Below are 22,838 nucleotides of genomic sequence, written 5' to 3' on the forward strand. Positions count from 1 at the left end.
CCCTGATTTACGTTAGTAAACATTTGTGTGTACTTGTATGGCATACACATTTAAAAATGTGTGTATCTCATTCACGTCTATTACATTTTTTGTGTAGTCCCCAGAATTCGGTAAATGTCATGAAGAATACTTTATTTTGCAGTGCCCAATAGGTTCATGAAGGGTATGTCCCTCGATACCTCATTCTTGAGATTTTTCCATCCTTCCCTTATGATATTAGGAACAGAAGCACAACTAGAACCAGGATTTTGAGCGGGGGGGAACTGCTAAATATCCTTGGAAAGACTGGCTACGCTTTCCTTTGTGTTTGGAGAAGGTACAGGAAACTGGGAGGCAGCGATAGGAGTCTCACTCCATTGCATTTGAACAGCTAACACGTTGCATAAGTTCTGCAATTACATTTCTGAGGGATCTGTTTTAACCCCACCCAGACACTTTTTTTGTGTGTTTGAGGAGTGCCTAGGTGTTGTGTATTTAAGAGATTATCTTTTTCAGTGTGTAAGGACATCCTAATTCTCGAAGACTGAACATGAGCAAAACAAACACAGCATATCTGTGGGGTCCCCCCTGGGAATAGTTCCAAAGTCAGGCTGTTCAGTGGTGCCTAAGCCCAGGTCACTGAAATGCTGGTTCACTGTCCATCAGTGAGCTGGTGGCAATTGCTTTGGGGGCTGAAATGTACTGAGTTGCAATGAATTAAATTTAGCTGCCAGAATCCTTTCCTCTTCAGCTTCCGTGATTTCTACAGGTTTGACCGACGGTCAGATTTGGTGAAGGGATTTCCTTATAGGGTTGTGTGGATCGCATTCTGCAGAGCCGATACGCCAGAGGCAGGAGGCTGGGGTCTCTCCACGTAACCAAAACCAGAGTTCCTTTGGTCTGGGCGCTCCTTTCTGTTACACGGCTGCTTCTCTGCTTGCTTGCCTCGATGGTTTGTCCTGCATTAGTTGGATCTCCGCGAAGCAGATTGGATGGACCCTGCCATTTGTTTCAGGGGGCTGGAGCAGATGGGCAACCATCTCTCTCTGAATTCTGTATTCCTAGCACGCAAAATTGTCTTGTCTCGTTGTCATTGCTTTTTTTTTTTTTTAAGAAGGTAGGGGTTTTGGGGGCCTTCCTGTGGGGACGTTTATGCCTCATTCTTGCCTCTTACCTTGTAGGTTCAGCAGCTCAACAGAGCAGAGCAGCGCCTCTCGCCTGATGAGGAGGCACAAGCGGCGCCGGCGGAAGCAAAAAGCACCACGTATTGAGCGGGTGAGACACCTGGGGAAGAGCTTGGGTCTGAGATGATGTCCCAGGTTGCCCTGTGTATGTTTTACTCTTTTACTCACAGCCAAGAAGTGAGCTGAATTTCGCAGCATGTTACAAATGATGCCAGTTCAGAGAATGTTCATATATTTTCATAATCATTTCATTTCGTGATTCATTTCCTCTACTTTTTAGTCATTTATTTATTGTGAGCTGGTTTCCCACGAGTTCAAAATGCCTTACAGTAAATAAAGTAACAACGTAAAATAAGATAATAAAATATGCCTGCACATCCCACTATCTCTGAAGACAACAAAGTACAATAGAAACCACTGGCCTTCAACTTGTATAGCTTAGCTCACGTTCCTGGCCTTGGCAGGCCAAAAGACAGCGGGAATAGGAATGTCCGAAAAACCTCTCCTAAAAACAGCTAGAATGTTGTAATCTTGGTGTGTAATGGAGGAAAACATTTCATAGCCTGAGGGCAGGTGCTGTAAAGGCCCTGTTCCTAGCTCTTCCGTTTGTTTTTATTTCCATTTATTTTGCTTCATTTATACCTCACCTTTCTCCGGATGGGAACCCCAAAGCAGCTCACATTTATGTCTTTTTCATTTTATCTTCACCACAACCCTGCGAGGTAGGCTAGGCTGAGAGTATGACCATCCTAAAGTCAGCTAGTAAGCTCCCATGGCAGAGGAGTGAATTGAACCTGGGTCTCCCAGACCCTTGTCCCCGGCGCTCGAACCACTAAACACATGCTTGAGGAGAGACATTCTGATGCAAGGCGCTGAAGCCCTGCCCCCTTGACCACTGGGTGTCTTACTCAGTTGTCCCTCTCTAACTTCTGCCAGGCGTTGTCTTTATTGTCAAGCCTAGCTTCACAGTTACAAGCGCAAGAACCTTGCTTTTATTTATTTTTTTAAAAAAGAAATCTCAGAGGTGCCTGGATTCTGTCCTGCTTATCAACTTCTGCGTTTGTGTGCTCAGTCCAAACCGCGGAATAAGGAGCTATGTGGTAATGCAAGTGGCATCAAGTCTGAAGACCTGCTGTCTTTGGAAAGTCTTATTACCCGAGTTTCTTTAAACGGCGATTCTGGGATTCACTTTTGAACCTCCATCGTGCCATACTGTGGAACTTGCTCCTCCTTCTCTTCCTTCTCCTGCAGAGGGGGTGTGTGGCAGATCTGCCAGCAAGTGTACTGCTGTGAAAGCTGTGTAGAGGTTGAAGGCAGTGGAGGCAGAGACCTTTTGGACAGGCACAGGCCATGGGCGCCTGGGCCTTGGAGGACAGGGGGAGAAATGGGGAGGTCTCATTCTTTTTTTTCCTCTCCTGTCCTAGTCTTCGTCCTTCAGCAGCATCACGGATTCCACCATGTCACTGAACATCATTACAGTCACCCTTAACATGGGTGAGTATGGGGAGTTGCATGCGGTCCATGGTTTAGGACCCTTACCCAGATTTTGGTTAAAGGATAGAAACGAGCAAGCGGATGTTGAGGGTGGCACAAGGCCGAAAGTATCTCACTTGTGAATTGTGTGTAGAATTGGGTCTGGAGGAAAAAACCTCCTGTGGCTGTCTAGTCCAGGGGCCTGAAACCTTTTTGAGCCTGTGGGCACCATTGGAATTTTAAGAGGAGGTGGTGAACTCCATCCCAAAATGGCTGCCACAGGCGGCAGAGCCAAGCCCAAAATGGCTGCTGCAGGAGGCGGCGCTGAATGGAACACCTCCCCCCTCACATCTCCTGGGAAGAAAGAAAACCTGAAGAGGGAGTGGAACCACATGTTGACTAAGGACAGCCCGGGTGCCTGCCAAGCCTCCTGATATTCCAGTGGAGAACTTTTTCATCTGAATGAGGGCAGCTGATAGCAAGCCCTGCCGCATAATGGTCCCGCCCACTTCCTGAAAAGCTCAGCAGTCGCCAAGGGAAGTACTGGTGGGCACTGCAGTGTCCAAAGGTGCAACATGGGGAACCCTGGTGTAGTCCAACATCTGTTCCGGTTGTGCTTCAAGCTCTCCCAGGAGGTCTGTTTTTTTTCTTTTGGGTCTTCCCCACCTGGAGATCCTATCAGTTCCTCATGCAGCCTGGTTTGCTGCTAAGAGGATCGTATAACCAGGAAGGTTTAAAAACAAAAGTCTGTCCATATGAAACAGGATCCAGAGGAGTTAGCTGTGTTAGTCTGTAGTCCTAGACAATCCTAGAGAAGTGTAGTTTGTTTCATATGTAGTAAAGAGTCTGGTAGCACCTTTGAGACTAACCAACTTTATTGTAGCATAAGCTTTTGAGAGCCACAGCTCTTGAGAGCCAGTTTGGTGTAGCGGTTAAGAGCGCGGGACTCTAATCTGGAGAACTAGGTTTGATTCCCCACTTCTCTGCTTGAAGCCAGCTGGGTGACCTTGGGTCAGTCACAGCTTCTAGAAGCTCTCTCAGCCCCACCCACCTCAGAGGATGTTTGTTGTTGTGGGGATAAAAATGACATACTTTGTAAACCGCTCTGAGTGGGTGTTAAGTCATCTTGAAGGGCGGTATATAAATGGAATGTTATGTTATTTTTATTCTTCATCAGATGCGTCTGACGAAGAGAGCTGTGGCTCTCGAAAGCTTATGCTGCAATAAAGTTGATTAGTCTTAAAGGTGCTTAAAGATTGTTCCAAATCGAAGGAGTGAAGTGCATACCCCTTTCCACTGTGCATTTAAGTTTCTCCCTGCCCAACAGTGTAGTCAGATCACAGCATGGGCTAGAATTTCTGCTAGAAAAAGGCGGGGATAAAATCGGCAGCCAGAGTTCCTACCTACTTGTCAAGAAGTTCATTGTGGCAGGTCCTCAGCTATAGACCTTCCTGAACTGGTCCCTTTTTGCCCTGTGGACTCAAGAAGGTGCCTTCTGCAGTCCAGAGACTGGCTCATCTAGCCCAGTGTTGTCTATTCTGCTAGCAGCGCAAGGTTAGGGTCCAGTAGCACCTTAAAGACCAGCGAGATTTGCAGGGTATAACTGTTTGTGATAGAGGGCACTTGAGTCTTGGAAGCTCAAATCCTGGAAATCTCGATAGTCTTTAAGATGCTACTAGACTCAAATCGTGCACTGCTACAGCAGACCAGCATGGTTACCCACCTAAAATCGTCTTCTGGCAGTGACTCTCTTAAAGTTCCCAAACCAGTCTCTAGCCATTTACTGGTCATTGAAAGGGAATTTTGTGCAAAGTACTTTGCTTCAATTTTTATTTTCCCTTTCATCCAACTCCCTCTGTTAATTAAGACACCAAACTATGATCAATAAAGAAATATGGCTTAATTTATCAATAAAATCCAGATGCTGTGCTGTCATCAGGACATATGCATAAAGAGCAATCACAGCAGAGAATCTTACATACATCAGAGAATCTTATAGACTCTTAACACTTAATTGTTCACAGAATTAAAGATCAAAAGGTTAATACAAATAATTCTTTCGAATTACAATCTCTAGGATATATGGCACCTAATAGGCCTGATTGACAGGGCAATAAAATCTTACTGTAGTATAAACATGGTAATTGTCTGGAGCCACACTTTTTGTTACGGGTACAGAACCTGAGAGACTGCTTTTCCAAGGCTAATTCTTGTTCGTAAATAATGAAAACAAGAGAAATTGTTGACATTCCCTCCTTACTGTAGGGCCAATGCGACCTGCAGCTTAATCTGAGCGAAAGAATTTGCCCACCGAGGCAGCCTTTGCCTCCTATGTAAAAGTTTCAGCTTCAGTAGGGTGATATAGGTGAAGGGTCAGAAAAAACCCTTTACAGTTATACAGCATAAGAGGGCGGCTGAAGAATTTTGATACTATATTTGTAGAGAAGCGGTGGACAGATATGGAGCGTAGAGGAATGCAGGCATCTTACTCCTTTGGATTGGAAGCTCTACCAATCCCCTGCCTAGGCTTTAAGCAGAAATTATTTTCAAGTTTGCCCTGGCAGCCATAAGAGCTAGAATCTTGGCATTTTAAAACAATTAATGGTAGGATTCACAAGTTTTTTGTAGGAACTCAAGGTTTATTTATTTGGCAAAATTTATACCCCACATTTCTGCCCTCATAAAGGCCACCAAGATGGCTAAGAAATTAAAACATCCATCATAAAATCACATCTTAAAAACTATGAAAGCCAACGAAGCACATCATTAAAACAGTTATCCTGTGGCTAGCCTGAGCATGCACAGTCCCAGTTCGTGCCTGCACGGAAGACACTCGATGAACAGCAGTTACAGGTAAGTGCAATCCTGCTTAACTAGAGCAGAAATACAGACAAAAATATAAAAATGACAAAACATCGGGCAGGAAAGAGAGATCCCTGAGGGAATGCCAAACTCAGTGGCAACAGGACGGGGCAGACGAGTCTTCATGGGCAGAGAGTTCCAGAATTTTGGTGCCATGCAAAGATGACCATAATAATCAGGTAGATTTGATGGCTAACTGATTATTTGGACCCTGTTCTGATGGTGGCCACCCTTTCTTTTTCTGCAGAGAAGTATAATTTCTTGGGCATCTCCATCGTCGGGCAAAGCAACGAGCGGGGGTGACGGTGGCATCTACATTGGCTCCATCATGAAGGGAGGTGCTGTGGCAGCGGATGGAAGAATTGAACCAGGAGACATGCTGCTACAGGTGTCCTTACTTTGCTCCCAGAGCTGCGACAGCAAAGAATGATGAGCCCAGAGCTCAGATCCCAGGGACAAGTTAGATAGTTGGTCGGTCGGTTTTCTGGAATGTAAAATATTTATATTTTATGCATCCCTTCTTACACTTCAAGGCAGGTCACAGAACAAGTTGCAAGCAAGTAGAAACAGAAGGATGGTTGTTGTGGGTTTTCCGGGCTGTATTGCCGTGGTCTTGGCATTGTAGTTCCTGACGTTTCGCCAGCAGCTGTGGCTGGCATCTTCAGAGGTGTAGCACCAAAAGACAGAGATCTCTCAGTGTCACAGTGTGGAAAAGATGTTGGCAGGTCATTTATATCTGCTCAGGAGGGGTGGGGTTTAATGACCTGAGTAGATATAAATGACCTGCCAACATCTTTTCCACACTGTGACACTGAGAGATCTCTGTCTTTTGGTGCTACACCTCTGAAGATGCCAGCCACAGCTGCTGGCGAAACGTCAGGAACTACAATGCCAAGACCACGGCAATACAGCCCGGAAAACCCACAACAACCATCGTTCTCCGGCCGTGAAAGCCTTCGACAATACACAGAAACAGAAGGCTCCGTTACCAAAATAAAAACAATGCCTACATTTTTAAAAAGTCTGCACAGATTTAAAACGTACAGCCAAATTGGCCAAACTGGTGGACCCTCCACTAAATGTCCTATAAACACAACTGTTTTAAATGCCATCCTAAAGGCAGCAAGTGAATGTGTCCTCTGCACCAACTCTAGTAGGCCGTTCCGGCGGACTAGACCTACCACAAAGAAATAAATGACTTGGCTGCTGCCCTAGAGGCAGTCCTACCAGAGCACCACAAGAAGGAGGCTGCCTGAGGAATATAATTAGCATGTGGAAGGAAATCAGGAGATGCAGTTTGAGAAGTATGAGGGCTCCAGGCTGTGAAGTTTTTAACGGTAATAACTGGCATTTTATATTGGGCCCAGAAGCAAAATAGATAACTAGTACACCTGATGTAACCCTGGAGTTGTGCATGGCAAAAGGTTGACTCCAGACAGGAATATGGCTGCAGCTTTTTGTACCAGTGGAAACTCCAAAGACTTATTCAGAGGCAGCCCCTTACACATAGCACATTACAGTAGTCCAGTCTGAAAGTTACGGTGGCGTGGATCTGTGGGACAAAGACTTGAAAGCGGGCTGCTTTATGAGCAAGATATAATTGGAAGAAGGCAGTCCTAGCAACAGGTGTTGACCTTTTACCCTTCCAAAATACCAGGTTAAGCAGCACCCCCAAGCTTAGTCAAGTTTTGTCCGGCAGATCAGCACCTGCCAAACATTCTGCCTTGCCAGCCAGCATCCCTCTGCCTGGTCTGGATTAAAATTCAGTTTGTTTAACACCCTTCCCCCCCGCCCGGCTTCACCAGAGCTTCAAGGCACTGGCCCAGGACCTTCACAGCTGTCTCCAGATGAGATGTTATCCACATACATTCTGCAGGTCCTAATGATCTTGGCCAAAAGTTTAATGTAAAGACCGTTAGGGATGTAATGGACCCTTGGGGTTACTCCACACATCCGCTAATATTGCCTTTCCTAGGAAAACTCTTTGTCTCCTGCCAGCAAGAAACAAGCAAAACCTTTTTATCCCAAGCGTTGCCAGTAGTCAGTCCACTGGAATGTCATGGGCAACCATATCGTATACTGCCAATAGGTCCAGCAGTGGCAGCAGTAATAGATTGCCTTTACCCCATTGTAGCCTAAGATCATCCATTAAGGCCAATAATGCAACATCAGTTGGTGAAAGTGTGTCAGTATGCCATAGTAACAAAAAGGAGAAACCTCCGAATGAAGAAGAGAGAAAGCTGTGCTGAGCTTTTTAATAAAAGTTTATAAAACAATAATTAATTGCTTCACATATGCATGGAAGCAGAGTGTTGTACGAGGACAATGACAGCAGTGCACAAAAAACAATGTACAAGAATATTGACATTAATGCTCAAAAGTACACAGTCTGCACAAAAATTACAGCAATAACATTCCCATCGATGCACAAAACAACACAGCAGATAGGCACAAAAGTTCAACAGTGTGACGGAATGCTGGGTAATATTCTGTTTTGAAATCTTCTTCAAACTATGATCTTGTGCATTGTAACTTCCAGCCAGATTAAGCAAAGAAATCTTCTGTGACCTTGTGCTTTGTAGCTTCCAGCCAAATTAAGCAAAAATGTCCTATATACAATGCAAGTATAAATAACATTTACAGCCAAATTAAGCACAATACCAGTCTGCAATAAAATACAAATAATAAATATGTCATTGTAATAATAATAAAAAATATGTCATATTAAGGCAGACTTTTAATGGAAGCTTGCATAAAAGTGAGCAGGATGGGTGTCTTGATGGACAGAGTTCACAGTTCCCATAGAGGAACACCTGCTAAAATGGCTAAAACACCTTGGACTGCCGCGTTTGTGTAAATTGGATGGTAGTTGTTTCACGATGACTGAGATGATTACCATGGCATTTGGAGAGTATGAATGAGCCCTCAGGAGTTTGGAACCTGCCCTGTGAAAGAGAAGAATTAAATCGGGCTGACTTCGACCAGCCTACTTACATCTGTGGGTCTCACACATTTTACCATGTTTGCAGGTGAATGATATAAACTTTGAGAACATGAGCAACGATGACGCTGTGCGTGTTCTGAGGGAGATCGTGCACAAGCCAGGGTAAGTGGCCCTTCTTTTCTCCCAAGACACCTGTCTCTGGAACAGAGTTCCCCAACACACCCCTTCTTATAGTGAAGGCAAAGCCTGCAAGTGACACAGTGGTCACTTATAATGGAAGCAAGTGCCCTGTTTCTAAATAGTACCCCCTTGCGTCTCTGTATCGGCAATGCCGAATGTGCAGAGCAGGCCCAGGATGGAGTGTTCAGAGGACAGCTGAATTTTGCACGAAAGCAAGCCCAGGATTGCAAATTCAGTCTGTGAACAAAAGGGTAAAACTGACATTGCCAGTGATCTTTTTTGAGCCACGACTCTTTGGGTTCTGTTAACTCAGGAATCTGATAAGGCAGAAAGGCAAAGACGGTGACGATGTGATGTGGTCACAGTCCACCAGATCTTTGGGCTGGAATTTTTTGGATCTTCACCAATTTGGATTTTATCTAAGAATCTAGGAGTCACTGAGGTATTGCCTTAGTATGTGGCATATCGCCGAGATGTTTAGACAGTCCTTTGGAAATGCACCTAGAACGCCTATTACTACCACAGCCACTGTACATTTCTCCCAGAGACGCTGAACTTCAAATCTTCGATCTTGATATTTTGTTATCTTTTCAATCTTTTTCTTCAATTTGACGGTCACCTGGGATTGCTGCATCAATCAGTTTGACCTTTTTACTTTCAACCACAGTAATATCTGGAGTATAATGATCTAACTTCTTACCTGTTTGGATTTTGAAATCCCACAAGATCTTAACTTCCTCCTCCTCCTTCTCCTCAATTTATTTGCTTCATTTATACCCTGTCTTTCTCCCCAGTGGGGACCCAAAGCGCCTTCTTCCTTCTCCATTTTTTTAACCTCACGACAACCCTGTGAGGTACATTAAGCGGAGAGTGAGCGCCTGGCCGAAAGACCCCCAGCAAGTGTCCATGGCTGAGTGGGGATTCGAACTGGAATGTCCCAGATCCTAGTCTGACAGTCTTGACCACTACACCCCACTGACGGTCTGTTCCTTTCCAGTAGTATTTGCACATCCGTTCTGGAGGTGTCCAAAGCAGGAAAAATCTAGAGAAACAACTGGTGTGCCCCAGAACTCAAATCTAAGGGGAGCCCTATGCCCTCCCCCAAATAAAGTTTCTGTGGGTAGGAGTGTTGGTGGTGTTTCTTCTCTCTGCTCATTGGAGACTGGAAATGCCCACGTGGCTGACCTCTCTGTGAAACAGGCTTAACGAGACTCAGTGGTATAACTGCCCTTGTGTTCCTACTGCAGGCCCATCACCTTGACAGTTGCCAAGTGTTGGGATCCCAGTCCCAGGGGATGCTTCTCACTACCTCGGAGTAAGTGTGCTCTGCAATTGCATTGCTTTCTTTGTATCTTTGATAGCTGGCTTGTGGGGGGCCACTTTAGTTACCCTTAAGAACCAGATGGTTTGTATTTCTTCCAGCTGGAGTTGGGGGTGGGAAGCTTCCGTTCAAGAAAGAGAGAGAAACCTCCCTGTGTATTGAAAACTCGCATGTTGAGAAGAAGACGCCTAGTTAGATTCCCTTCCCTGAGATACTAGCTTGCTTCATGGAGGAATGTTTATTGATTTATCTATTGGCCGTCTTTCTTGCTGAGACTCAAGGCGGATTGCAGTACAAGGTGATGCAATCAATAGGTTACGCCATCTAATTGGCAGCATAACGGGACTCGGATTACAGAAATCCGAAACCAAATATAAATATTAGACAAGGCAGAACAAGGTACTACGTAAGTTAAAAACAAAGCAACGAGAGCAGGATAATACTGGCAGCAAATAGATAATGGGGTGGATCTGGCCATCCTCTGAGTAGCCACCCTGCACTTGAACAGCTCTTTGTCCAACCGAAGAGCCGCTTAAGTTGGAGGAAGAATCCTTAGGCTGGAGGAGGACTTCAGACTTGAGCCAAAATGAAAGGCGGGGTATAAATATTTTAATAAATGAATAAACTTTGCTTGGTGGAGTGGTCGAATCAGGGTAGGATCCACCCTGCTACATAGGATACGCAGTGGTATAGTCATCGCAGCATAAAACGGTCTAGTCCTGGAAAAGAGTCCCCCCCCTTGTTCTTAATTTGTAAACTGACTCTGACTGTCTGAAAAAGAGATGGGGCTCTGAATCCTTTTTTCCTCTGACCACACGCGCTCCTGTTTCTTTCTTCTCCCTCACCTCCCAAGCTCTCTGCTACCTTGCCCTCAATCAATCCCCTTTCCCCACCCCTTGGACAAGCGGGCCAAACCCCTGCATGGAAGTCATGTCTTCCCTCCCTGCCCCTCCTGCACAGGGGTAGCCTCTCCCTCTCTGCCCCTCTGGCTGATCCTCCCTCTCTTCTTTCTCCCCCAGTTGCTCCCCAGAGGATCTGGGCTGGGCCAGACTCTCCATGCTCCGATCCGGGTGAGTCCCGGCTACTGCTGGGGGAAGGCGGGGCTGCCCAGAGGCTTGGTGAGGGGAATTGGCTCTTGAGAGAGGGGGGCCCGTCTTCACCTGCCCTGTGTTCCTTGCAGGCGAGCCCATCCGGCCCATCGACCCCGCGGCCTGGGTGTCCCACACGGCGGCGATGACCGGCACCTACCCAGCGTACGGTATGAGCCCATCCATCAGCACAATCACTTCCACCAGCTCCTCCATCACCAGCTCCATCCCCGAAACCGAACGTAAGTCCTCGTGCCTGTGTGTCCCCCACCCCTGCTCAGCTGTGCCTGACGGGAGCAACACATGCACAGGGGCAAAACCCCCCACCCCAGCTCAAGGGATGGAAGAAGAGCCTGACCCTCCGCAAGGGCGATTCTCCACCCCAGATAGCTTGTCAGCTGCTCAGGCAGGGCGGCGTCTTCCATCTTTTTGCGAGGCGTTTGAACGCTTAAGGAGCCAAACGTTTTGAGTGTGAAGCTAGAACAAGGGATGGGGCAGCTTAAGAAGAGCTCTGCTGGATCAGACCAATGGTCCATCTAGCCCAGCGTCCCTCCTGTCACGCTGGCCATCCAGTTAGACTGGAGGGCCAACGACAGGGCGTGCAGGCGAGACCTTTCCCTGATGCTGCTGTTCTGCTCAGGCGTTCAGAGGTTTACTGCCTCTGGATACAGAAGTTCCCTTTAGTCACCATGGCTAGTCTCCACTGGTAGACCCATCCTCCATGAATATGTCTAATCTTTTAAAACTGTCCATGCCTGAGGCCATCACCACATCCTCTAGCAGCCAATTCCGCATTTTAATCACTTATTGTGTAAAGCAGCAAGGAGGAAGGGTCCGTTTAAGGCTAAAAGATGCTGTAGGTTTTTCATATCCCCCAGCTCACATCGAGTGTCTTCCAGGCAAAGTCTGGCTTTAGAGCTCCTTGGCTAACAAAAATGTCTGTAGGGACTTCATGGCTCTCTGACAAGGTCTGGCTAGACGGGAGAGGGAATGCACCCGGGCCATAAGTAAAGCATAGATTCAGGCTGATCCAGATATCCAATACTAGAACAAGTTTTCGTGAAGGTGGCTTGCAAATTAGAATATGTATGGTGGGTTTTTTTCAGAGGGCACTGTGCGGTAAGTTGCTGTTTGTAGGATTTTTCAAAATTTATGTTCTCCTTAGGGATGCGTGCGTAAAGTGCAGCCAAGTCGCTGCTGAATTACGGCGGGCCCCGTAGGGTTTTCAAGGCAAGAGATAACAGAGGTGGTTTGCCACAGTCTGCCACTGCAGTGTGACCCTCAGTGGTCTCCCGTCCTATTATTAACCGTAGCTGAGCTTCAGAGATCTGATGAGATTGGGCTAGCCTGGAACGTTCAAGTCAGGACTGGATGGGACCCCCTTAAGCATTATTGCATGAGCTCCCTTGGACTCTTCAGGGGGACATAAATACTGCAAATAAACTACAGACAAATGACTAGATGCGTAAGACGGACTTCCAGCCAGTACTGGTTGCTTTCTCTTGGGATAATGAGACTTTCTGGGGCGTTGGTGTCGTTCCCAGAGAGGAAACTGGGTAGAGTTTTGACTTGGCTTCCTTGGACAAAGGGTCAGAAAGGCAAGGGGCAGGGTGGCGATCTTTCTACATGGAAGGTAGAAAGACAATACTCTAGTAAAGGTAATGAATTCAGGGTATGCCCGGAATGCCTCGTGAACAGAGGTTGCTGATTGAGGGTGATGAAAAAGCCCCAGAGCTTTTCATCCGGTAGCTCAGGCAGTTGATGTCGTTTGTAATGGTGACTTCCAGCTCTGCAGACAGTAGAGAAAGTTGGTAGATTTCTAGTTGGATGCAGAAGAACTTCCGGAAGGCATTTCGGGAGTGAGGAGAAGAGGGCCCGCCTGTCAGAAATCATGTGAATTGAGCAGAAAAACAGTAATGTTTGGGACAGCTACCTTCTCGGGCTTTGGCCAGCATTTGGCCAGAGGCTGTGAATTCACCCTGGAGAAAAGTCTGGGTGCTTCTGATGCTGTAGCATTGAAGTTAAGCCGGGTGAGTATTGGATCAACGCTTGGATGTGGGACTAAAAGTCCCACATAAACTGTCTCAGAGGAGAGCAGGACATAAAGATAAATCGGAGGGGAGGGTGGTAGTGAAGGCTTTGGCTAGGCTGCAGTTGACTATTCGCAAGACTAAGGCAAGCAACACTCTTGCCAACCACTATCTTTTAGTCACCTATGAATAGTTGCTACCGGGATCTTAGCTCTAAGAGGGATAGTTAGATAGTTAGTCTATTTAGATCTTGGTCAGTTGGGTCAGGATTGCTTAGGTGCCCCTGTGAAGTACTGTTCCCGGACCCTACGTCTGTGGCACCTCCATGTGCTCCTCTGCCTTTCGTCCCCTCTCATCTCTGCCTCCCTTCCCTCCACCCAACCCGCAGGCCTCGATGACTTTCACCTATCCATCCACAGCGACATGGCCACCATCGTCAAAGCCATGGCCTCGCCAGAATCCGGCCTGGAGGTACGCGACCGCATGTGGCTGAAGATCACTATCCCCAATGCTTTCATTGGTAAGATACAGGGCTTGCCATAGGGTGAACGGGTGAAGTGTTCGGCAAGGTTCTTTGCCCAGGGTATCGCCAAGTAGATACAATTTAGCCCATCTTGAAGAATTGTGTTACCTTTGCTTAATATGAAGGTAAATATCTGCAAAGTGGACATAAAGAACAGCTTCTGGTGAGTAGCTGTGTTGGTCTGCAGTAGCACGTTAAAGACCAGGAAGGTTTCCAGAGTATAAGCTTTTGAGAGCTTTTAAAAGCTTATATGCTGGAAATCTTGCTGGTCTTTAATGTACTGCTGGTATCAAAACTTACCTAAAGAACAGAGTACTAATCTGTTTATCTTTGCAGATGGCTATCTTGTGTAATCCTTTGTGGATTCCTAAATCCTTTTTGTTGTTGTTTTTTAAAATTTTAACTTTTCCAGTTGTGGAAGGGAATGATATCGTTGATAGCCCTCAGCATTTTTAAGTTAGCATGTGTTAACATGTAAATGTGCAGGGCTTTTAAATTATTTTTAACTATCAGTTTTAAGGGAGGCTATACACAAGTGTCTAAATAAGTAAGAATTTTCAGGTGCATTTTAAATATTCGAAGCAGTTCACATGCATTATCTTAGTACTTGAACCCTGTAAACTGGGCTGTATTATTAAGAATAATATTAAGCCCAATGGGAAGGAAGTTGGGAAGCAGTGTGTGAGGCAGAGAGAATAGTGGCTTTCCTAAAGTGAATTCGTGACTGAGATGAAATTCGAACCAGGACGTTTCTGGCTCATAGTTCATGCTCTGAGCCACTGTGTGACAACATTCAGTAACAGAAATTCCCAGGATGTTATTGAAATGCGTGGGGTCCTCCTTGTGTACATTGTTTCTCCTTCTTGGTTTACAAACATATCTCCCTTCAACCCCCATCATACATCCTTATAAATATATCAGTTGTGTGGCTCATGTGCTTCTCCTTTTGGTACCCAAGAGCTCTCAGATAAAAAATCTGCCCAAAAAATCGAAAACACCCCCAAAGACCAGAAAGACCTGTGCAAGCTGCATATATTTAGTCCCATCCCATGATTTCCACAACAGATAAGAGAATGCAAAATTTTAGTTTTCGTGGCCTGCAAACCTTGTACTTTTATTACCTGTATGTCCCATTGAGCAGGGACTGGCTTCCAAGTAAATATGGGTGGGATCAGGATGCAGACCTGGGGTCCTCTTGGCTCACTGTGTGAATGGTATTGCCTGAATATGACTTGGTCTAAGCCAAGGCCTCGCTTTCCCTGGGTTTACCTGTCTTCTCTTTTCACAACTGCTCCTCTCTTTTCTTTCCCTTGTTGCTGTCTTAACCGTTCTCTGTTGCTGCCATCTCTTAACAGGTTCGGATGTAGTTGATTGGCTTTATCATCACGTGGAAGGCTTCACGGACCGGCGAGAGTCCCGCAAATACGCCAGCAACCTGCTGAAGGCCGGTTATATCCGGCACACAGTCAACAAGATCACTTTCTCGGAGCAGTGCTACTACATCTTTGGTGACCTCTGTGGCAGTACGACCCCTGTTTTGATTCCTGAAGGGGGAGGGGGACGGGAGGCACACGAAGGGTTCATAGAAGTTGGCCCTTGTAGATTTGCATCAGGCAGTTTCCTGCAGGGATAGAAACAGAAGGGCATCACTTCCCTTTAGCCTGCACTTCTGGCAGTCAGGCAAAGTTCATCTGTCCTCTGTGTAGAGAAACACTGCCAAAAAGTTACTCTTATGATGGGGCAAGCTTTATGCCCTCTTTCCCACTCACCTACACATGCTTTCAATTTAATAACAGTAACAACAACATCTGATTTATATACCGCCCTTCAGGACAACTTAATGCCCACTTACAAAGTGTGTTATAATTATCCTCATGATAAGCAAGTGATCAAAACTGTATATTTATTATTTTGTTAAAGATATTGTTACGCCACCTTCTGACCCCCCTTAAGGGTCCCCGAGGTAGCGAACCATAAAACCCCGCACTAAAACGAGCTTTTAAAATACATGATTTAAAAACAGCAGTTCAACAAAACACAGTTGCAGAAAGGAGGGTCAGTGAGCAGGGGCTGTGCCTCAGTGGCAGAGCATCATCTTGGCATACAGAAGTCCCAGGTTCAATCCTCGGCCTCTCCAGTTAAAAGGAACAGGATTGTAGGTGATGGGAAAGGCCTCTGCCTGAGACCCTGGAGAGCTGCTACCAGTCTGAGTAGACATTCTTGACCTTGATGAACTTGATGGTACTGATTCAGCATGGGGCAGCTTCGTGTGTTCATGTGTATGCATTAAGGCAGCCTTATTTACCTGCGTAACTTCCTCTGGTCATGGTTTAATTTCTTCCTGTTTTCCATCCCCTTTTAGATATGGCCAACCTGTCTTTGCACGACCACGATGGATCCAGTGGCGCTTCTGACCAGGACACGTTGGCTCCGTTGCCCCACCCGGGAGCTGCCCCATGGCCCATGGCCTTCCCGTACCAGTATCCGCCGCCTCATCCGTACAACCCCCACCCAGGATTTCCTGATCCCGGCTACAGTTACGGAGGGGGAAGTGCGGGCAGCCAGCATAGTGAAGGTAAAAAACGTGCAGTGGATAGGATACAAACGGGTACAAACTTGGTCCGACATTTTAAGAATTAAGAGTTGGCTGGCAAGAGGCCTGCCTTCAAGGAGTTGGGTGTCTGTCAAGGAGCAGCCCCACTTTTGTGCATAAAACAATAGGGCAGGTCTCTCTTGGAGGGGGACTTTTGACCTTTCGATAAAGAGCCAGGGTCAAGATTCTGAGTGCGCCCTTGTCACAGAAGCAGGGAGATTTTGGAAGAGGGAAGGGGGCAACCCTTCCCCAGCAGCAGAATGCTCTGCACCCCCTCATCCCTGCGCCTCCTTGCTTTTGCTGGATCGGACCAAAGTCTGTTTAGTATTTAGAGTGCAGCAGTGACCGACCGGATGCCTGTGAGGAGGCAGGAGTCCTCTGCGATTGCTGGTGTTTGGAGATAACGCTGCCACTGAGCATAGTGGGGGAATAGAAGTTACAGGGAGTTGCTACAGCCTAGTCCAACTGGGGACGGACATTCTTTCGGCTCGTGATTGGAACTGAAGAAGCTGCATGCCTTCACAAAGTACTAAGCCTATTGATTACTGTTAGACCGTTTAGAGAAATTGAACCTCCATGGTCTGACGCACTGTGCCTTTTGCATGGGGATACAGGGGAGGGGCTGTGGCCTCTGTGCCTTGCTTGCGATGTTCCAGAGGCCTCTTGGCTGTCTGCTGTTGGAAACTTAAATGCCGACCTAGATGGACGTCTGGCCCGACCCAGCAAAGGAGGCCTGGCTTCCTATGAGAGCCTCCATACCTCTCCTAGTGGGCTTGTCGCCGTTCCCCGCGCCCCCTTTATTTCAGGGTGCGGCCCGGAATGTTCTCTAATTTTCGTTTCCTCCTCCCCACAGGAAGCCGGAGCAGCGGCTCAAACCGCAGCGGTAGTGAGAGAAGGAAGGAGCGAGAGCCCAAAGCTGGCGAGTCCAAGTCAGGGGGCAGTGGCAGCGAGTCGGACCACACTAGCCGCAGCAGCATGCGGCGAGAGCGGGCTGCCAGCGAGCGTTCGGTGCCAGCCAGCCAACGCAGCCACCATTCGCTGGCGCACAGCATCCGCAGCCACCACAGCCAGCAGTCTTACGGGCCGCCCGGCCTCCCGCCTCTCTACAGCCCCCCCATGCTCCTGATGCCTCCGCCGCCTTCTGCTATGGGACCCCCCGGGGCCCCTCCTGGCCGAGACCTGGCCTCGGTGCCCCCCGAACTGACAGCCAGTAGACAGTCATTCCGAATGGCCATGGGCAACCCCAGTGAGTTTTTTGTGGATGTAATGTGAAATACTGCCCCTCCCCCCCACCCCCCCGTCTGTCCTCTGCTGCCCGTCGGTTTATCTCCTAGGAACAGCCTGGCCGCATCCTGTCTGGGGACTTTTTTTATCTTGATAATTATGAAAAGGGAAAAAGAAATAAACTGAACTAAACATTTTGATTCTAATCCCTGCCTGTGATTGGACCCAGCAGCCTCTCCCGCCTTCCCCCCCCGGATATGAGTGCAGAGGCGAGTCCCCGTGCTTGCGCCACGTGTCCCCCACCCTCCTAACTTTTTCTCTAACTCATTAATCTGCACCTGCCTGAATCCTATCCTGCTCTGCTTGCCTGTGACTCCCCCACCAGCTCACTTCTCCCAACCCTAAACACGTGCCCTCTTTCTTCTCGCCCCTTTTTGTGTTCTTTTCTGTCGAGCAGCCAAGAATTACGGGGTGTTTGACTTCCTTTGAGCTGGCCGCCCACGGTGGGGAGAGCTGCAGCACCCACTGGCAGTGGTTTGACTCCCCCCTCCCGACGGAGGAAGATGCAGAGCCCCGTGGGCAGGCACTTGGGCCCGCGTGGGGGCCGAAGATGGTTTCTTTCCCTACAGGTGGAGGATGCCCTGCTTTATCCGTAACCCCAGGAGGGGTGTGGGGCTGAGAGCCAGCTGTGTCTGTCTTCAGTTTGATAAATGTAGCAACTTGGTGGCCATTGGCATGAGGCTGGGACGAATGTGAAGGCGAGCCCTTTCCTCGGCCAGGGAGGGGTACGACTGCTCCTTGCGTTCTCAGTGGGAGCCTCTCTAGGGAGGTATAGGAAATTGCCGGAGGAGGCTTCTGCCTGCCCTGCCCTCTTTACTCTCCCCTGTCTTGACTGGAGCCAAAAGTGACTTTGCCAACTCCTGTGTCGGTAGCGGGGATGTGGCCACTATGTTTCTGGCCATGGCAACCCTGCTCCTGAACATACCAAAGGTACAGATGCTGTCCTCTCCTCTGGGAAAAGGCTTCCTCTTAGACTGCATTGCTACAGAGGAAATCCAACACAACCCCCTCTCTGAACCAGCACTCCCCCCGCCCCAACAGCATTCGTAGTTAATCGTCCTCTTGCTGTGCTTCAGGGATCTAGTTAAGCCCTTTGTACCACCCCAGACCCATCTTTTCTTGGTGTATAAACGTCTGTCTCTGGGTCAGAGATGCATTGCTTGCGTTGCTCCTCCGCCCCAGCCTACTTTGCTGTTTGTTTAAACGGAGTGGATTATGGGCACTTGCGCTTTTTCCTCCTGCCCTTCCTTCCCCCTTTAAAAAAAAACTGTCCTTTTTTTCTTTTCCCTTCCTTTCTGTTTTCTTAACTGGTGGGGGACTTTCTAACAAAATTAGCTAACTAGGAAATATTCGGGGGGGGGGGATCACTGGGACTATTCCTTCTTCTGACAGGTTGAGGACCCTGTTGTGTCCAGAGCTCTGTAAATAAAGCCCAGTGTCCGTTCTAAGGGGGTTCCTAGGCCTTCGGAGGTGTGAGGATGAGCTTGGAGGTGTGCTGGCTGTGCCTCCTGAAGTCATAGGAGCCAGACGAACTGCTGCTTAAGGTGTGCCATGCCTTTTAGTGCCCTACACGACAGTTAGCAGAAACAGAGTCCGTTAAGTAAAAGAAGGGACATCTGGCACGTTGACTTGATTTGCCTAATGTATAAAAGGTAGAACTAATCTTTTCTTCTTGTGTAGTCTGGGTGGCCCTGTGCTTTGCCTGGCTCCCACCTCCCCCAGCTCTGCTTTCCCCACACCTAGAGAACGTCCTTTGTTTGCCCTGGTACCAAACTTCCTTGCTGCCGCTTTGTTGGGAACTCCAAAGAGCTGTCAGGACAGTGAGCTGCTGTTGTACTTCAAAGCATGCCTTTGTGATCCCACGTCCTTCCCTTTCCGTGAGTGTGGAAGAGGTCGAGGCCGTGGCTCAGTGACAAAGCACCTGCTTAACACGCAGAAGGTCCCAGGTCCAATTCCCAGCAGCATCTTCAGCTAAAAGGAACAGGTTGTAGGCGGTGTCGAAAGACCTCCACTTGAGACCCTAGAGAGCAGCTGCCGGTCAGAGTAGACAATACTGACCTTGATAGACCAATAGTATAAAGCAGTGCCGCGTTTTTAGGAAAGGTGTTCGCTGTAGCAATACGCTTTCTTTAAATGCTAAGCCGTGGTGCTGTTTCCCGTACTCTTCTCCAGTGGGGCTAAGAAGGTGTGCAGGGCGTGTGCGGCCAAGAGCCGTCCTCTCTCCTCCTGCCTGGATTTCTCCAGCCACCGCTTGGATCGGCCTCATCTCGCCACCTTTCCTTTGTGCATTGGAGGAGGAGCAGCAGCACCTACAGCCCTAGCCCGTCGCGTCTTTGTTAGTAAAACTGGTTTCTTTTGGGACACGGTTGGCTTCTCATAGTGTCGGGATGTAGGCAAGGACTCTGGAAATCTGCATGGCTGCAGTCGTGGCACATAGTGGTTGCTGTGGCATCTGTCATGGAGTACAGCGATCGATCCAGACGCCTGACAATCTGGCAGCACAATCCTCTGGACGTCCTATTAGAAATTAGTCTCACTGTATTCAGTGGGGTGTACCCCAGGTACGTGTGCACAGGGCTGCAGCCTCCCTAACCCTCACCGTTGGCAGAGGTGGCTGTGCTTTCTAAACTCCTAGGGAACGAAAGGGCTGCCCGTAATAGGCCTGAGCCGTCTGCCCTTCCCACACCTGCCTCTCCTTTCTGCAGCTGCCCATTCCATCCCGAGTTCTTTATAGACCTTTCTTCCCCCTCCCTGATTTTTCAGCAAGCTGCCTCGAGTCACTTGTGTACTCTTTTCGCACATAAACTGAACGCAACATTTCTTAAATCTGGAGAAGAGGGTGAGGAGCGCCTGCAATTTGCGCTTGAATCGGGTGTGCATAGTTGGTTGTGTGTCATGAATGCATGTGTAGTTTTTGCCATGTGTAACTACAGTGTACAAAATATGTCATGTAGAAATTCAGGTGCAGAGCTTTCCTTGGCTGCCTGATTCCGTCAGAGCTTGGAAGCTAAGCAGGGTCAGCCCCGCTTAGTACTTTGATGGGAGACTGCCACGGACAACCAGAGTTGCTGTGCAGAGGCCGGCCATGGCAAACCAGCTCAGCTCATCTCTTGTCTTGAAAACTCCTGTGAGGGGGTCGCCGTAAGTCTTTTGTGACCTGAGCCGCCCAGAGTCCTGGGCTGTAGCTCCCTTGCGGGGAGCTCCTTCACCAGCAATAGCAAGATCCTGGAAGAACTGAAGAGTCCAAGCTTTTAACCCTTCTCCCTCACGACGGTGAGGGGTTGGCAGCTCCTGCTGCTGGTTGCTTTTAAAGCCTCTGTAGCCACTGTTAGACGGTACGCACAACTCAACCAGACTTGGCCCTTCTGTCCTGGGACATGCAGTCTCAGCCGTGCTGCAGCTGACCTCTACGCACATCAACTCACCGCTTTGGATTCTTTTTGTATTTTGAGGGTTTTGTTGTTGTTGTTGTTTTCAAGAATGAAGTGTACCTTCTCTCCTCGGACCAGTCTAGCACCAGCTTGCTCCTCCTGGCTTCTGGTTGCCAGTTCATCTTTGCGTCTGCTCTTTGTGGTCTGAACTTTTAGACCTTGACGTCTGCCAGTTAGTCTGCCCCTTTCCTGCTTCCCTCGAGCCTTCCTTTCAGACTCTCAGTTCCAGTGCCCTGTTGCCAGTCCCCCCCCTCTGTCCTTCTGGTGCCGTCTTTCCCCTCCTCTGGCTGGTCACTTCCCTCTAGTCATACTGGTTTCTGTTTTCTCTTCTGTCCCCTACTTTGGTGCTATCTTCTCTTGTCATACATTATCCCCTGTCCCTCCTTTGGGTTTTATATAAATTGAAATCACCTTACTCGTTTTTATTTATAAAATAGTTTTATTGGCCTCCACGTTGTCTGCGTCTGGTTCATTTCATTGTCTCAGCTCTGGATTGTACAGCGAAAAGGGAATGCTTTGACGCTACTTGGTTTTGGGGAAAGGGCAGTGCACGTTCCTCCTTTAATTTTGCTGCAGCTTCTAAAAGCTCTTCATATAAGCACGTGAATGGCCTCCTTGTGTTTCCAGGACCTGAGCTGTACTTCAGAAAGAGGCACGGACGTGATGCGCTGGTTGGAGCGGCAGACTAGGATCTGGAAGAGTCGGTTTCGAATCCCCACACTGCCATGGGTGACCTTGGACTAGTCACACAGGCCAGCCTAATCTGTCTCACAGGGCTGTGAAGATAAAAGAGAGGGAGGGAGAAGGGTTGTAAGTTGCTTTGGGTCTGCATTGGAGAAAAAGAAATGTCCGTCTGCTTTAAAAAAAACCCTCAAGGACAGCAACTATGAATTCTGAGTGCAAAACAAAAGAAAATCTCATGCATCCCTTGAGAAAGATCCAATGTCCTTTGCACTAACTTTGCAAAGAGTGAGCAAAGCAGTGGCCTCTGGGCCTGCACTTGTACCATTGAGTAGGAGCTACACCCCCCAAAAGCTCAGGACCACAGTTAAGATGCACCAGCCACTGCATGGAGGACGGGGCTAGCAGGTGCTTAAGAGCAGGATCTGCCTTTTTGCTGAGTAAATCTCTCAAAAGCAGCTCGGAGGCTCTCGGCTGCTGTAGGGGTTGTACAGGTGAGGCAGTCCCTCAGATGGGCCGGCCCCAAGTTGTGGAGGGCTTTAAGGCACCAGTGCATCTCTTCTCAGCCAGGGGAGATGTGCTCCTTATGCCTGTACGGAGCCAAGCAGTTGCTTTCTGACTAGTTGCAACTTCTGCATTGCTGAGGACAGCCGTATATAGAGCATGCTGCAGTAGTCCCCTCTAGAGGTGCCAGAAGCATGGATTGGGGTGGCTTGGCCAACTGAGTCAAGCAGGGAGGAGAGTTTTCCTACAAGACAGGGATGCAAGGGCACTTTCGGCGACTTTTTTCCAAAAGAAAAATCTTGAGTACAAAGGTCACCTCCCCATCCCAGCCTTTCTTGATCACCCAGATATAATGTCCTCAAAAAGCACAGCTTTCCTGACCAGCATCACCCTCATCCTGTCAGTTCATTTTTAGCGGGGAGCTAACAACTTTAAATGATTTTTTTAAAAAGTCCGTAGGGGCCTGATTCAGCAGAGAATCATGGCATGATGGGAGAGGCACTCCTACCTCCCCCTTGCACTATTTTCCCTAGTTGAAAAGGCCCCAAGGAAGGGAGTCTTTTTGCCCTATTTTCAAGGTGCATGTGCCCGGGTTGCCAACTCCAGCTTTGGAAATTCTTGTTGATTTGGAGGGCTGGTGCCTGAGCGGGAGCTCAGCAGGGATGTGATGCCATAGGGTCTGTTCTCCAGCAGGGAGCCGATCAGCTGTAATTCTGGAAGAATGCAAATCCCCGCCTGGAGTTTGGTTACAGTAATGCGTG

At 48.1% G+C, this 22,838-nt stretch overlaps 1 protein-coding gene across 1 annotated transcript in view; it reads left to right on the plus strand.

Annotated features, from left to right (window-relative positions):
* DVL3 (dishevelled segment polarity protein 3) overlaps positions 1–21,334 on the plus strand; it is a 77,507-nt gene extending 56,173 nt beyond the window's left edge. Inside the window, 11 exon segments of the mRNA XM_054982567.1 lie at positions 1,161–1,254; positions 2,588–2,657; positions 5,746–5,795; positions 5,797–5,886; positions 8,528–8,604; positions 9,870–9,937; positions 11,124–11,273; positions 13,450–13,581; positions 14,940–15,107; positions 15,947–16,159; positions 17,031–21,334. Coding sequence (XP_054838542.1) covers positions 1,161–1,254; positions 2,588–2,657; positions 5,746–5,795; positions 5,797–5,886; positions 8,528–8,604; positions 9,870–9,937; positions 11,124–11,273; positions 13,450–13,581; positions 14,940–15,107; positions 15,947–16,159; positions 17,031–17,449 — 1,531 coding nt within the window. The 3' untranslated portion in view covers positions 17,450–21,334.
* The last annotated feature ends 1,504 nt before the right edge of the window (positions 21,335–22,838 follow it).

The sequence above is a fragment of the Eublepharis macularius genome, chromosome 6, assembly GCF_028583425.1.
Source record: "Eublepharis macularius isolate TG4126 chromosome 6, MPM_Emac_v1.0, whole genome shotgun sequence".
NCBI lineage: Eukaryota > Metazoa > Chordata > Lepidosauria > Squamata > Eublepharidae > Eublepharis > Eublepharis macularius.